This window comes from Piliocolobus tephrosceles, chromosome 13 (assembly GCF_002776525.5).
Source record: "Piliocolobus tephrosceles isolate RC106 chromosome 13, ASM277652v3, whole genome shotgun sequence".
Taxonomy (NCBI): Eukaryota; Metazoa; Chordata; class Mammalia; order Primates; family Cercopithecidae; genus Piliocolobus; species Piliocolobus tephrosceles.
In genome coordinates, this window is record NC_045446.1 from 17982587 (window position 1) to 17998421 (window position 15835).

At 53.6% G+C, this 15835-nt stretch overlaps 2 protein-coding genes across 6 annotated transcripts in view; one reads left to right on the top strand and one right to left on the bottom strand.

Annotated features, from left to right (window-relative positions):
- Positions 1 to 1868: 1868 nt before the first annotated feature.
- On the bottom strand, positions 1869 to 7013 carry ZNF408 (zinc finger protein 408). Its single transcript, XM_023215699.1, has 5 exons — positions 6680 to 7013; positions 6105 to 6382; positions 4997 to 5058; positions 4509 to 4768; positions 1869 to 3429 (listed from the first exon to the last, which is right to left on the bottom strand). The coding sequence occupies exons 1-5, from the start codon at positions 6729 to 6731 to the stop codon at positions 1922 to 1924; spliced, it is 2160 nt and encodes a 719-aa protein (XP_023071467.1). The 5' UTR covers positions 6732 to 7013; the 3' UTR covers positions 1869 to 1921.
- Positions 7014 to 7119: 106 nt separating this feature from the next.
- The window catches only part of ARHGAP1 (Rho GTPase activating protein 1), a 30891-nt gene continuing 22175 nt past the window's right edge, over positions 7120 to 15835 (top strand). The window contains exons 1-4 of one of the 5 annotated variants that reach the window (XM_023215700.1): positions 7121 to 7228; positions 12953 to 13119; positions 13336 to 13431; positions 14673 to 14729. In XM_023215700.1, coding sequence (XP_023071468.1) covers positions 12987 to 13119; positions 13336 to 13431; positions 14673 to 14729 — 286 coding nt within the window. In that variant the 5' untranslated portion in view covers positions 7121 to 7228; positions 12953 to 12986. Of the gene's footprint in view, positions 7258 to 8603; positions 8651 to 12952; positions 13120 to 13335; positions 13432 to 14672; positions 14730 to 15835 lie in introns of those variants that run through there. The other 4 variants (XM_023215703.1, XM_023215701.1, XM_023215702.3 and 1 more) reach the window with 4 other exon arrangements.

Here is a 15835-nt window from a genome sequence, read left to right on the forward strand (position 1 = left end):
CTGAGTACCTGGAACCGCAAGTGCATGTCACCACTCCTGGCCATGTTGCCCAGGCTGGTCTTGAACTCCTGGGCTCAAGTGATCCTCCCACCTTGGCCTCCCAGAGTGCTGGGATTACAGACATGAGCCACGGTGCCCGGCCACCCTGCATTACTTTTAATACGCTTAACACTTTTACTGCCATCTGACATGCATGTGTCATTTTCCATGCTAGAAGGTGAGCTAATGTGAACACAGAAACAGTCACTGCTACATCCCTAACAACTAGCATTCAGGAAGCACTCTGTAAATATATGCTGGGTGGATGATTCCATTTCTCTGTGTTTCTACAGCTACCACCCCTTTCCCAGGCACCCTGCAGACTCCTAATTGACTTTGCCACAACTTCATTTTGCTTTCCAATCCATTTCCTAGTTGTCTTTTCAAACACAATTGTGATCCTGTTATTCCCCTGTTCAAAACCCTTCAAAGTACTCCTCAATGTCCTGAAAATAAAGTCCAAACTCCTGAGCCATGATCCTATGTGATCTGGCCCTCCTCCCTCTCCCTCTTTCCCCTGCCCAGCCATGTTGGTCCCAGTAACTCAGACCTACCAGTCTCTTACCACCTCCCCTCCCACCTCCGCATCCATCGAGCCACAGCTGAAACATGGGGCAGGAGAGTGCAGCAGTGAAGAGCCTGACTCCGGCGCGAGGTTTTGTGGGCTGGAATCTGAACACACTTGTAGCACTGTGATCTTTTTTTTTTTTTTTTTTTTTTTTTTTTTTTTTTTTTGAGACGGAGTCTTGCTCTGTCGCCCGAGCTGGAGTGCAGTGGCCAGATCTCAGCTCACTGCAAGCTCCGCCTCCCGGGTTTACGCCATTCTCCTGCCTCAGCCTCCGGAGTAGCTGGGACTACAGGCGCCCGCCACCTCGCCTGGCTAGTTTTTTTTTTTTTGTATTTTTAGTAGAGACGGGGTTTCACCGTGTTAGCCAGGATGGTCTCGATCTCCTGACCTCGTGATCCGCCCGTCTCGGCCTCCCAAAGTGCTGGGATTACAGGCTTGAGCCACCGCGCCCGGCCTAGCACTGTGATCTTGGGCAGGATACTTGAAGCTCTTTGCTCTTCAGTTTCCTGATCTGTAGGAAAAAAAACCACTACTCCTACCTCACAGGGTTGTTATGAGGATTATATAAAGCACTAGCCCACAGTAAGGGCTGAACATTCTTCTTCTTGGGAACATCTTCCCTGGCACCCTAGACCACATTAAATTGCCCCATTCAACAAGTTCACAGTACCCAGCTATGCCCCTTTAAACTTTCATCCAGTGATTTCTGCCTCGCTGCCCCCAGCATGGGTGATCAGTAAAGGGTACTGCCTGTCATCCATAGCTGTGCCCCAGTGCCTAGCACAGTGCAGGTCACAGTCAATGCAAAACACATGTCCTTCTCTGAACACAGATGCCTTTAGAGCAGGCAGGCACACAGAGGGGCATGGATCTGGCTCTAGTCACCTCCCAAGGTGTTCAGTCTTAACAGCCATTCAGTTTGCTTCCCAATTGAAGTGCCTGTCCCTTAAGGAGCTCTATGGGTGTGACCATCCCAGCGCTAAGCACCCAGGCAGCAGTAGCGCTGCCAATGACCACTGCCTCACCGGGTGCCTGCAGCAGTGCTTAAGCAATAAGCACCCTGTGGCGCTCCTAGGGAAGGAGGCGGAACAAGCTCTACCGGATGTCAACACAAAGACCTCTGCTTCAGAAGAGGTTTGACCTAGCAGGCTTAGAACTCGATTTGGTGGTTCTTAAGCGGGAAGGGAAGTCCTTGATCTGTCTCTCATAGTAGACTCTAATCCCTACTAGGCAACCCCAAGAAAGAAGATGCAGACACGCAGCAGTGAGAAAGCACAGGTCTTTATGGAACCGTGTCAGGAAAAGGTAAAGCTGTCAGGTGCCCATCTCCACCTCCACCACCTCTGCCCAGGCGCCGAGGCCCACGTCCTTATGGATTAGCACCAGGCTGGGGGCGGCACCCGGCTCCTCTGGCACCATGAAGCACTTCTCCTGGCTCTCTGAAATGGTGACCTCAACAACATCCCTGGCAGGGGAGACTTCCTCCTCTCTGTGTGTGTCCAGCAGTTGTGGCTCAGCCTGCAGGAGCACCATGGTGGGCTCAGAAGCAGCAGAAGGCACAGAGGGTGGGCTGCAGGGTGCCTCGGGCCGGTGACTGAGCTGGTGCCGCCTGAGGCTCTGCGGGAGGGTATAGCCCATGCCACAGGTGGGGCAGCGGTAGGGCTTGTCCTCCAAGTGAGATTTGAGGTGGCGCCGCAGCTTGGTGGCCAGTGTGTAAGCACGGCCACACTGGGGACAGGGAAAGGGCCTCTCTCCAGAGTGCAGGCGCTCGTGAGCTCGCAGCGTGTGTGGGTCTCGGAGGGCCTTGCCACACACGGGGCACAAGTGGGCCTCCCCGGTGTGGGAGATGAGATGGCGCCGCAGTTCAGGCAGCTGGGGGAAGGCATCGGCACAGTGCGGGCAGCGGTAAGGACGCTCTCCGGTGTGGAGCCGCAAATGCCCACGCAGGTTGCCCCGCTGACGGAACGCCCGGCCACAGTGCGGGCACAGGAAGGGCTTTTCTCCTGTATGGAGCCTCATATGGTTCCGCAGGGAGCCCTGGTTGGCCAGGGGTCGCCCACACACAGGGCATGGGCAAGGGGCAGGGGCAGCTGGCACCTGGTGGGTCTTGCGATGCAGCCGCAGGGAGGGCCGGCGGGCAAAGGCCTTGCCACACTGGTCACAAGCAAAGGGCCGGGCACCTGAATGTACCACCTGGTGCTCTTTAAGGTCTCGCTGGGTGCCATAAGCCTTGTCGCACTGTGGGCAGGGGAAGGGCCGCACCCCACGGTGGCCCAGCACGTGTGCTTTGAAGCTTTCCTCTGAGCTATAGCTCTTGCCACACTCAGTGCAAAGAAAGGGCTTGTGGCCTGTGTGCACGAATGCGTGCTTCTTTAGGTGGCACAGCTGCAGGAATGCCTTGCCACACTCTCCACACCGGTACCGTCGCCTCTGCTTTGGGGAGCTTCCTGCTGGGCCAGGAGGGCTCCGTGAGAGAGTAGTGAAGCCAGGCTGCTGGGCTCCAGGCTCTGGGGTCTTTGCTCTGGGTGGGCACTGATCACTGGGGCTGTGTAACTTCTTGGCCAGGTAGCCACGCAGCTGGGTGCCCCTGGCAGATGAGAAACTGGCTCCACTGCCATCTAGGTCCTGCTGGGTAGCCGAGTTGCTCTGAAGTTCAGGTGGCATCTGTGCCTGGGGCGGGTATTCCTCATCCACGTTGCCATCCTGAAGCAATGGGCCAAGTGGCTGGCTATCCTTGGAAAGTTGGTCCTGGGTTGGGAACTTAAGTCCAGGGCTCACCATACTCTCCGCTTGGATGCCAGGGGGTGAGTGGGAACCAGGATCTGAAGGCAAGGATGGGGTGCTGGGGTTAGGGAGCTTCAATCCTGGTGGTGTTACTAGGGAATTACAGGAATAGATGTTTCTCCCAGCCAGTCCCTAAGCCTTAGAGGAAGCAATGATGCCAGTAAGTCTCTTCCCTGGAGCATGGGGTGCACACTCCATACATCTTCCTGTCCAGCCTTAGGTGCCTTTTGGAGACGCACTCCTGAGAACCATGGGGTCCTGGCCATCTGGATAATCGCTAGAACAAGGCCATCCCAGATGAAGGATCCCCTTGTTCGCCCCCTAGAGACACATTTAGGATGTGATTCAAGACCCCCTTCCAGCCAGGCATGGTGGCTCACACCTGTAATCCTAGCACTTCGGGAGGCCGAGACAGGCAGACCACTTGAGGCCATGAGTTCGAGACCAGCCTGGCCAACATGGTGAAACCCCATCTCTGCTAAAAATACAAAAAAAAATGAGCTGAGGCTGAGGCAGGAGACTCGTTTGAACCTGGGACGTGGAGGCTGCAGCAAGCTGAGACCACGGCATTGCACTCCAGCCTGCGTGACAGAGTGAGACTCCATCTTAAAAAAAAAAAAAAACCCACACACAAAAACCCCTTCCCACCATAGCTCATCTGTAACATAAAAGAACCCCCACACCAGAGGGAAGAAACATGGGAGGCTGGAAACCCTGTACATACAAAGCTTACTCTCTTCCTTACTATTCCAGGAAGCTCTTAAGAAAGTAAAAGTTGCAAATATCTATATTGTTATTCCAAAGAACAGACCTGTTGCTCTTCAACAGAAAGCACTGAATGACAATTTATAGTCCGAGACTGTCCCTTGCCTGAAAATTCTAACCTTGCTGTATCTACCAACCCTAAGTTATTCAGTCACAATCCTTACCCAATAGTAATCAAGCCCCACCCTCCTATCCCATGTTGAAACATCCACCTTCAAACAGATTTTGAAAAGCTACTAAGACTCTATAGCGTCCTTCCTTACCGCAATGAGCCATAAACTCTGCTTTGTCTTATCAACAGGTTGTTTTGGGGGGGAAATTGCTCGGGAACCAGCATTGATTTGACACATACCTGTGCAAGGTTCTGCTGCATCCTCCCCAGGGGAGGCCACTTCCTGCTGAACAGCAGACCCCACTTCTGTCACCACTTCTACAGCTGCCTCTCTGTCCAGCCTGGTATGGGTGAGACTTGGGCCCTCAGAGGAAGGCCAGGGCCACAGCAGCAGTTCAAAGCCTGGCAGCACCAGCTGGTACACTTGCAGATGGAGCCTCTCGCTGATCCGCACTGGGGCCACGTTTCCCTCACTCTCCAGTCTGCCCCGCTGCACGAAGCTGCAATGCAAAGTAACAGCCAGCTATGAGATGCTCACTATTCAAGTGGTCTTCCCTGAAAGCCCCAGTCCTCAGGCAGTCTGGGTCCTAAAGGACGCCATGCCTTTGGAACATTCACTGCAAAAGAGCACTGAATAGGGAATGGCAGTCAGTGTCCGGTTCCATCCCAAGCCACAACAGAAAGCCTCAAAGGAACGAATATTCATGACACACTCTCCTCTGACTTACCTAGTCCAGCCAGAACTCTGCTCACAGGCACACATGTCTCCCCATGGACCTAATGACAGGTTCTGAAATAAACCAACAAAAGTCCTTCTCAAATGTGTTCGACAGGGTCGGGTAGGAAAAAAAAAAAAAAAAAAAAAAAAAAAAAACTAGATGAAACTTTCCTGGGACAAATTTAAGATGAAACTCCTGGAAGGTTAGAAGCCTCTGGTTCTCCTCTAACAAGAGAGTGCTGTCTGATTCTTCATTCAGTAAGGACCAAAAAGTCTGTCTCCTCACTTCCATCCCAAGGGTATGGAGAATTACTAAATTGAACACGTTACTGTCTTCCAGTGAGTACTAAACATAAAAAGTAATAAGGAACACCAGCTTTTTAAAATGGTATTTATTGGGCCAGGCACGGTGGCTCACACCTGTAATCTTAGCACTTCGGGAGGCCCAGGCAGGCAGGTTACTTGAGGCCAGGAGTTTGAGACCAGAATGACCAACATGGTGAAACCCTGTCTCTACTAAAAATACAAAAATTAGCTGGGTGTGGTGGTGCACACCTGTAATCCCAGCTACTCAGGAGGCTGAGGCATGAGAATCACTTGAACTGGGAGGTGGAGGTTGCAGTAAGGTGAGATCGTGCCACTGCACTCCAGCCTGGGTGACAAAGCAAGACTGTCTTAGAAAAAAGAAAAATAAAATAAATAAAATAAAATGGTACTTATCGTGCAGTGAAACCTTTTATCTTCACTATTTCATCAGCACCTCCATATAATCCCAAGAGAGCCATTGCTTTGCTTCACAGATGAATTAAATGTGGCACATAATTTAACCAACTAGGTGACAAGGCTGGAATTTGATCCCATGCTTTCTTAATTCCAAAAACCTTAATTCTTGACCTTCCTCCCTGCTGACACTACACGATTACAAAGTAAACAACTTTTTGAACCTCCATTCTTTAACTACTGCTGCTAAGAGGAGGAGACAGTCCTGAAGAGAAGGGACAAGACCATCTCCTACTTCTTGAAATACTCTCTTTCTTCAAATTGAAAAGCTGTCTAGAAATGTCCAAACCTCCCCTACATTTTCAAGGGCGGAGAGAAGCCGCTCTATCCTTCAATACCTCCTCCTGCCGTGACTTTACTCCCTCGCCCTTCTCCTTGGAGACAGACTCCTCTTCCAGCGGCCCCCACAGCAGGCCGGGCTGCAGGGGCTCTCCGACACACCAGACCCCCAAGCGCTGTTCCTTGGCGAGTGAGGGGCCAAGGGCCAAGCCCCGTGGGAGACTCTTTAAAGCGAGGATGGCTCGGGTCGGCCCGGGTGGGACGTCTTTGAGGCCCTGCGTACAGCCTTCTCCAGAGGGGTTCCATCCTAAGTCCAGGCCCAGGCGCGGCTCGGGGGCTGCAGGGAGAAGAGAAGACGGTGAGGGAGCCGCCCAAGAAGGTGTGAGGTGGGGAAAGTTGTGGGAGGAAACCGCAGGTCCAGCTGGGCCTGCGGAGCCCGAGGAACAGGTGAGGGCTCTAAGGGGGGCCCTGAAAGGTTTGAGGAGGCTCAAGGGTTCTTCAGAAGCCCCCAGACTCTGAGGACACTGGAGGATCCTGGGATCGGGAGGAGAGGAGACTGAGCAGAAAGCTGACCAGAGAGCGTCAGATCCATCTGGGCCAAGGTTGAGGGTCGCGGACATCGCAGGTCACTTACCGAGTTGCAGCGCGTTCTTGCCCTCCAAGAGCAGCTCCTCCGCCTCCTCCATTCCGGGTCAGAAAGCCTCCCTACGCCGGAAGTGAGCGTCCTCTTCTCAGCTCCTCCAGGAAACAGTAACGGACTTTCAAATATTTTTCTCAGGAAAGAAGCCTCAGAGTTGGACCTCATTGGTGCACAAGACTGGGAGTTTGGGAGTACTGGGGAGGCAGAACTCTGTCCGAGAGCAATGAGAGCCTAGGATTCCGGACGTGCACCAGGGATTCCAGTAGCTGGAAAAGCGGAACTGTTGTTCCAGCCACCTCTTTTTGGGAGTGACGAGTCGGACAGTTTTGCTGTTACCTCCCCGGGGCAGGCACTTAGGCGGTGAGTGCAGGAAGTGGGCGGGGCTTCTGGAAAGGCCATGTTTGGGACCGGAAGTGGGTTGGAGGTGTGGCGGAAGTTGTTGGGGATAGAGGCGAGCGGGAGGGGGTGGTTCCCGTTCCACCTCGGAGCCGGATGTTTGCCGAGCTTTGACAGGCGTGGCAGAGGGAGCAGTGCCCGAGCGCGGTGAGCTGCTGGGCGCGGGGTCTCCCCAGGTGGGGATTGGGGAAAGGAAAGGAGCTGGCCAGGTAGTCCGAAGAGATGGGGTCCGGATGGGGAGGACCCGAGCAGATCCGAGGAGGGGAACGGGGGTGGAATTGGACTCGGAGGCCTGGACTTCCTGCAGGGTTTCTGCCACATTTTGGCGCCTGCAATAAGAGGACTTAACCATTTTCACTGCCTTCTTCCTGTCTTCCCCAGGGCAGAGTCCAGGCCGGATCGCTGTCATCCAGCAAGCTGGCGGGAGGGGGAAATCTCCCATATCTGATCTGGCAAAGCACTAATAACAAGAAATTTGGGGGAAATGTGCCTCCTTACCACTTATTAGGCCACGCTTTCAGTTCAACGTATTTATTTATTTATTTATTTTGAGAGGGAGTCTCGCTCTGTCGCCCAGGCTGGAGTGTAGTGGCCAGATCTCAGCTTACTGCAAGCTCCGCCTCCCGGGTTTAGGCCATTCTCCTGCCTCAGCCTCCCGAGTAGCTGGGACTACAGGCGCCCGCCACCTCGCCCGGCTAGTTTTTTGTATTTTTTTTTTTTTATTAGAGACGGGGTTTCACCGTGTTAGCCAGGATGGTCTTGATCTCCTGACCTTGTGATCCGCCCGTCTCGGCCTCCCAAAGTGCTGGGATTACAGGCTTGAGCCACCGCGCCCGGCCTTCGACGTATTTATTTTTTTAAGACGGAGTTTCACTCTTGTTGCCCAGGCTGGAGTCTCAGCTCACTGCAACCTCCGCCTCCCTGATTCAAGCGATTCTCCTGCCTCAGTCTCTTGAGTAGCTGGATTACAGGCGTCCGCCATCACGCCCGGCTACTTTTTGTATTTTTAGTAGAGACAGGGTTTCACCATGTTGGCCAGGCTGGTCTCGAACTCCTGACCTCGTGATCCTCCCGCCTTGGCCTCCCAAAGTGCTGGGATTATAGGCATGAGCCACTGCGCCCAACCTCAGTTCAACTTCTTAATTTGTGAAATGGGATAACTGCAATACGTAACCTGGGCTTTGTAAATCATGAAGCTCTGTGCAAACGTAATTGTAGTTGAGAGTTGTAATTGCTGCTGTATTGTGGTGGGATTTGCAACTGGGAGGCCGACTGCAACATCGAAAATATTATTTATTTTCTTTTTTTTTTCAGACGGAGTCTCACTCTGTCGCCCAGGCTGGAGTGCAGTGGCGTGATCTCAGCTCACTGCAACCTCCGCCTTCCAGGTTCAAGCGATTTTTCTGCCTCAACCTCCCAAGTAACTGGGACTACAGGTGCACGCCACCATACCCGGCTGATTTTTGTATTTTTAGTAGAGATGGGGTTTCACCATCTTGGCCAGGCTGGTCTCCAAATCCTGACCTCAGGATCTGCCCGCCTCAGCCTCCCAAAGTGCTGAGATTACAGGTGTGAGCCACTGTGCCCTGCAAGAATATGGTTTCAAGTTGCTATCTATGTTCTGTGTAAAAGAGAATATTAGGGGAGAGGCTTTAGTTTGCTCTTTTGTGGCACCTCTCTGAACCTTGAGAATTGCATGAATGACAGCCACTTAGATAATTGTTGAGGTGATGACCCTCACCAAGAGACTGCTACAGACAGACATGGATTAAAGTCCTGCCTCTGCTCGTAGTATGACCCTCAGCAACTGGCTTATTTTTTTCTGGTCCTCACTTTCTTTCTCTTTTTTTTTTTTTGACACGGAGTCTTGCCCTGTAGCCCAGGCTGGAGTGCAGTGGCGCGATATTGGCTCACTGCAACCTCCGCCTCCCGGGTCCTGGTTTAAGCAATGCTCCTGCCTCAGCCTTCTGAGTAACTGAGATTACAGGCACACGCCACCATGCCCAGCTAATTTTTGTATTTTTGTAGAGAAGGGGTTTCACCATGTTGGCCAGGCTGGTCTTGAACTCCCGACCTCATGATCCACCTCAAAGTGCTGGGATTACAGCCGTGAACCACCATGCCTGGCTGGTCCTCTTTCTTCACTGTAAAATGGGCTTAATAGAACATGCCTCATCAGTGCTATTGTGAAGTTGAGTTTGTGTCCCCAGTTCATAGTCTTATATAGGCCCTCAACAAGTATGGGTTCCCTTCTTTACTTAGAAGATGAATTAATTTGTTCAGTCATTCAACAAATGATAGCGTTTACTATATGTCAGGTGTTATTCTGAATAGGCCAGAAGTTCTTAAACAGTGATTCTCAGAAGGTGTACGAACCTCTTAAAATTGCATACATCTACTAACTTTTCTTAGGGAAAAAGTTCACAAATGTTACCAATTTCAGAAAAGTCTACAACTTCCCAAAAGTGATTGCCTAAGGTGATCCTTAGGTTTTTGTAAAGGTTTACCTGCTGAGAATGGAAAAATTAATCTGAGTTGGCTGTATTTTGCAGAGTAGAGCAGGCTTGTGGGTGGCTGGTGTCTTAAACAGGCAGGATACTTCGTTTCTACTACTTGATGTTACAATTTCCCTGTGCTAGCTTCCTCACCCTCCCACTGAATGGGAGTTTAACTTCCGGGCTCAGAGAAGGTAACAGCTGTGGGTTGAGGGTGGTGGGAGGGGCCAGTCTGACTGGGAGATGGGAACTCCTGGGCTTAGTTATGCTGGGAAAGGAGGTTATGTGGGGAGGGGGCGGGGGCGGTTGAGGGAGGTCACGCCTGGAAGAACTGACAGTATAGAAGAGCAGTCATTGGAAAAGGGGTGAAGTTCAAGTTCAGCTCCCTTTTAGCTGGTGCCCTCCCTCCCTCACACCTACGCCAGCTCCCGGCTGCTCCTTTTGGTTTTTTAGACGGAGTTTCGCTCTTTCACCCAGAGTGGAATGAAGTAGCACAATCTCAGCTCACTGCAACCTCTGCCCCCCAGGTTCAAGTGATTCTCCTGCCTCAGCCTCCTGAGTAGCTGGGATTACAGGCACCCACCACCATGCCCTGCTAATTTTTTTTTTTTTTTTTTTTTTTGCATTTTTAGTAGAGATGGGGTTTCACCATGTTGGCAAGGCTGGTCTTGAACTCCTGACCTCAGGTGATCCACCCACCTTGGGCTCCCAAAGTGCTAGGATTACAGGCGTGAGCCACTGTGCCCGGCCCCAGCTGCTCCTTCTAGTCCTGTTGTTCATTGCAGCACAAAGTATTCCTGAACACTGGAGAATTATATTTTTGGGAGGTGCCGTTGCCTCTGCAGAGGAGGAAGTTTAGGCCCAAGTAGGAATAGGACTTGCTCAGCATCTTCGCAGCTCACTGGCTTAAGCAGGATGATAATCCAGCTCTCCATACTACCTCATCATTTCACGGCATCAGCACCTACTGTGTGCAGAAAGACGTCTTTAGGATAGCTGTAGGTGGGACTGAAGGAGCCCCTGGTCCCTGGCCAGTGACAGGTTGAATAGAAAGGGTGGAGAGAAGGCTCTGGCCTGGAGGGGGTTGCTTTGAGCTGGATTCTGTCTTTATTACCCAGCTGGAGGTCACTATGGGGAGCAGCTCCCACAGCCTCCTGGTTGGATGGCAGGAAGAGCATGTAGATATTGAAGGGTTGAAGGGTTGAAGGCTGAAGGGGAGTGAGGGAGCTGGGCTTTGGTGTCACTCAGAGAAAGGCATTCCTGACTGTGAGGGATCATCCTCTGTGTCTTGGGAAGGGATTATATTTTGGTGGTAACCAGGGGTAGTGGATGAGGGCAGGGGACAGGGAGAGGGAGAGGAAAAAGAGGGTTTTTGGGGGCCGTTTTGGCTGGTTGGCTTTGGCTTGGGAGCTTGAAACAGTGTTACCACTCAATCCGTTTGGTTGCGCTGGTGATAGGGTGGCTGTTGCCAGGCACAGGGAGAGGGCTCACCATCCAGGGCCCTTGGCTGTGATGTGATGTGTGCGGGAGGTTGTCAAGTGGCCTCAGAGCCCAGAGTCTGTGGCTCTGGGATGGCAGCTCTCCCCCTCTTCTTCCTGCCCACTCCCAGGGCTTGTCTGTTCTGCTTATCTGCCCTGCTGATTCTCTGACCATATATGTCAGTTTTGGGGCTCCAGGAATACAGCTGGACATGGAACAGCCTCTTCCTTGGGGTCAGACTGAATAGATGGAACTGAAAACTCCCCTCCCTCATGTGGAGAGCTTGTGGCGGGAGAGGGAGTTGCTTCCCATTAGGGCTGAGGGCAGAGGTGCCTACCCCCAGGCTGCGTGCGGCTGCAGCCTTCTGGCCAGATTCCAGACCTGCAGAAACCCAGCTTGGTGGTCGGCTCTGCCCCGTGCCTGCTGGAGCCGCCGTTCCGCTGGTCACCTCCTCGTCTCAGCACTCCGGACATCGCAAGCATCCCCCTTTCCCATCTGTGCCCTCCAATCCTTAGGGCAGTCGACCTTTCCACCTTGAAACTGGTGTCAGGAGCACCCCGCAGAGTAAGAGTGGGCTTGGACGCCCCTAGGAGCCTGCAGACTGTTTGCGATGACTGGCAGGCAATTCCACATCCCCTGCTGCTGTCCTGGAACAAACCCAGCTGGGCCCCTCAGCCATAGCACCCCCCGGTTTTTTTTTTTTTTTTTTTTTTTGAGACGGAGTCTTGCTGTGTCGCCTAGGCTGAAGTGCAATGGCGCGATCTCTGGTCACTGCAACCTCCGCCTCCCGGGTTCAAGTGATTCTCCTGCCTCGGCTTCCTGAGTAGTTGGGATCACAGGTGCCTGCCACCACGCTCGGCTAGTTTTTGTATTTTTAGTAGAGACGGGGTTTCACCATGCTGGTCAGGCTAGTCTTGAACTCCTGACCTCAGGCAATCCTCCGGTCTCGGTCTCCAAAGTGCTGGGATTACAGGCGTGAGCCACCGTGCCTGGCCAGTCATAGCCATTTTTTTCTGGGACCCTGTAGTCTTTGGCTCCCTCCTCCCCTTTGGGCCAGGAATGAGGGATGGAGTGGCCAGGACCACAGGTGACCTTTTTCAGGCGTGGAATGGGTTTGGACACCCTATGTTCCTTAGTTTTTGTTTTTGTTTTTTTCTTTTTCTTTTTCTTCCTCTTTTTTTTTTTTTTTTTGAGATGGAGTTTCACTCTTGTTGCCCAGGTTGGAGTGCATTTGGCGCAATCTTAGCTCACTGCAACCTCTTCCTCTTGGGTTCAAGTGATTCTCCTGCCTCAGCCTCCTGCGTAGCTGGGACTGCAGGTGCCTGCCACCATGCCCAGCTATTTTTTTGTATTTTTAGTAGAGATAGGGTTTCACCATGTTGGCCAGGCTGGTCTTGAACTCCTGACCTCAGGTGATCCTCCCGCCTTAGCCTCCTAAAGTGCTGGGATCACAGGCATGAGCCACGGCGCCCAGTATGTTCCTTAGATTCTTACATTTCTACCCCTGTAACTGCTGGAGCCTGGGAGGCTTCTGTGTCCAGGTCTTCTGAGGAGAGAGGCGTGGACCTCTGCCCTCTGCAGCTGGGACTGCATCACTGAGCCAGCTGGGTGGCAGGCAGCACAGGACCTGGCACAGCTCTTCCCTCCCCAGCTGCAGGACCTGGAGGGAGGTGCCAAGCTGTGCCATCCTCTGCCCCAGCTGCCTTTTCTGGCAACATGTGTGAGCCACAGAGCCAGGAGAACCCAGAGCTACATGGAGCTCTTGGCGGGGATGAGGAGTGTTGAGGAATAGGGATGGGGAGCCTGGGAGAGGGAAGGGTAGGGGCAGGAGGGCACGCGGTGGAGGTCGCAGGTGAAAATAGCGGGTCACTGACCTGCCACCTGTCCTCTCTCCCAGGTTTCTCTTAAGACTGTTGGGGACAGGCTTAGCCATGGATCCACTGTCAGAGCTGCAGGATGATCTGACCTTGGATGACACCAGCGAGGCTCTGAACCAGCTGAAGCTGGCCTCCATCGATGAGAAGAACTGGCCGTCGGATGAAATGCCTGACTTCCCCAAGTCAGGTGGGCTGTGTCTGATCTCAGGCAGCTACAGGCGCTTTAGAGGGGGATGTACCACTGCTGCTGAAGGGAGACGCCAGGAGGGCAGGAGGGGCAGACCAGTCCCAGGTTTAGGCTGGGAGCCAGGCCTTACTTGGGGAAGGGCCAGACAGCATGCCTCTGGGGCAGAGCATGGTGCCAGCCCCCTGGCTTGTCCCCTGACCCTGCTGTGTTCCTCAGATGACTCCAAAAGCAGCTCCCCGGAACCTGTCACACACCTGAAGTGGGATGACCCGTACTATGACATCGCCCGGCACCAGATCGTGGAGGTGGCAGGTGAGCGCACCCAGCATTGTTTTCCTAATCCTCAGAGCTCCTGGCCTCAGGAAGTCAGCCCCTCCCACCACAGGGGACGGGCCTCCCTGCAGTCTGAGCCCTGGCCCTGGACATGCATCGTTCTTTAAAAGTGCAGACTCCTCATTGCCATTTAATGTGCTCACCTGCAGCCACCTGCTGACCTATGGCCCCGTCATCTCCACTTGCAGGAGGCATGTGGGGAGCCATGTGGCCTAGTGGCTTTGAAGTCAGAAAGCCCTGGGTTTGATCTCCAGCTCTGCTCTCTGAACTCTCATGTCTTCCTTGTGGGTTATAATAATGAATGCATGTCAGGGTCTAGCCTGGAGCTAGAACATAGCTGGCCTTGAATAAGTGGCCTTCCCTTCCCCTCATTCTATTCCCCTCCTACCCCTCCACCCCAATGTTGGCTTTTCCACCCCATCAGTTACTGGGGAGGATGGAGAGTGCCAGTCCTTCCTGGGAAGTCTGGAATGGGCAGAGCCTCTCTCCAGAAGTGGGGAGGCCACATGCTCCCTGGAGAATCAGGTTCCTGGCAGATGTGCTGCCCTGCTGAGAATGGGTGCGGAGCCCCGCTTAGGTCTCTGTCTCAGGGAGCTTCCTCCCTCCTGTTCATAAGAGGGGACCCAGAAGAAACCAGAAGCAGGGGAGTCAGGCTGATGAGGTGGTTGCTGCCCTTAGGGCCCCACTTTAGAAGGAGCAGCTGGAATCTAGGATCCTTTGTCTTTTCCCTAACATTTGTCTGTCCTCGCTGGTGAGGCCAGGCATTCATAAGCAGGTGGCAGCATGGCCCTGCTCTGAGGCATTGGCGTGGGCAAGGAGAACCTGGTGGACAGTGACCCTGGAAGAAACCTGTCCGGCCATGGGGGTGCTGGGCTTGGAGAGGGAGGGGGCAGTTGAGAGGATTGCCCCGCAGGTCAAAGGTGTTTCCATGGCATTTGTATTCCTGGTGCCTGCCCTGGTCTGGGTTGAGGGCCTTGGCTGTGGCCTCACTCGCCCCCTGCAGAAGTAAGGCTGAGGGTTTTTTCCCTGGTCTAGTCCTAAATTGGGCACAGGAGAGTCACCCTGAGGGTTCTGAACTTGACTGGAATCTGGGGGGTACCTGATGTGAAGGAGTTTCTGTCCTGACATCATCCTGGCCTGTGTGGTCAAGGCAGAGCTGGGGGAACCTGCCCCTCCCCACCTCCGTGGGTGACACCTCCTTCCCCACATCCCTCACACAGAGCTGCAATTCGTTTCTATTTCCCCAGACTGCGATGAGCCTGAGGGGGCCCAGCCAGGTAGGTGTCTGTCCTGGCTGTCTGTGCTTGGCCTCTCTGGGCTGCGACCTCTGGGGTTGTGGATCAGGAGGGGCTCTCGGTGGAGGCCAGATGGGGCTAGCTTAATTGCAGCCCCACCCTGGGGAGCTGGGAGCTGGTGGTGCCTGGGAGTCAGAAATAGCAGGAGATTTACAGGAGATAGGATGGGGGTGGGGTAGGCTGGGTGGGGACACACCCAGACCCCAAAGGGAAAGGAGGGTCTGGTCTTGGGCAGTGGCCTCTGAGTGGTGGCTCAGGGACCTTCTGGGTGATGATGTCCCCATGGATGTGCCTCCCTGATTGCTGAGAAGAGGCTGGATTGGCATCACCAGGCACTCATTTGATGAGACCGTGGGGATGTCTGGGAGAAGCCCTTGTAGGAAGGGAGGGTGGGTTACAGCCTCAGCTCCCCTGCAGCCCCTGATCTCCCTGCTGGGAATGGTTGTCATGCCCCAGGGTCAGATTTGGCTCAGTCCCAGTGGGTTCTTTCCAGTGGTGTGCTGGTAAATGGCTCTCTGGAGAGGGGAAAAAAGGCCATGATTTGTAGCGTTTGCAGCTTCTGCCTCGCAGATCTCTAGCTACCAACGTGATGTCAACTGGCTTGCAAAATTCCTGACAATTGAACAGCTTAACAAATGTGTGAGCTGGCTGTAGCATGTGACTGGCTCCGTTAGCCCAGCCCTACCTCCCAGGTTCCAGGCCTGCTGGTCTGGTTGTGGGTGCGGCTGGTTTGAGGGGGCCCAGAATGCCTGAGGAGACCTGTTGCTGATTAACTCCAGGGCCACCCTGGGAGAGTTCCTGATTGGTATCTGGGGAACGCAGAGGCCTCCTTCTCAGGCGGCTTGTCTCTCCCTGGTGCTTTGCACAAATGCTGGCCCTCTCTACTCATTGAGTCTTCTCCCCAGTGCCCTGGAGACACTAGAGCTGCCAGCTCCTTTGTCTTTAAAGCTCCTGGGCAGGGCCGGGCCTTTGCTCAAGCCTGTAGTCCCAGCACTTTGGGAAGCCAAGGCGGGTGGATCACGAGGTCAGGTGTTCGAGACCAGCCTGGCCAACATAGTGAAACCCCGTCTCTACTAAAAATACAAAAA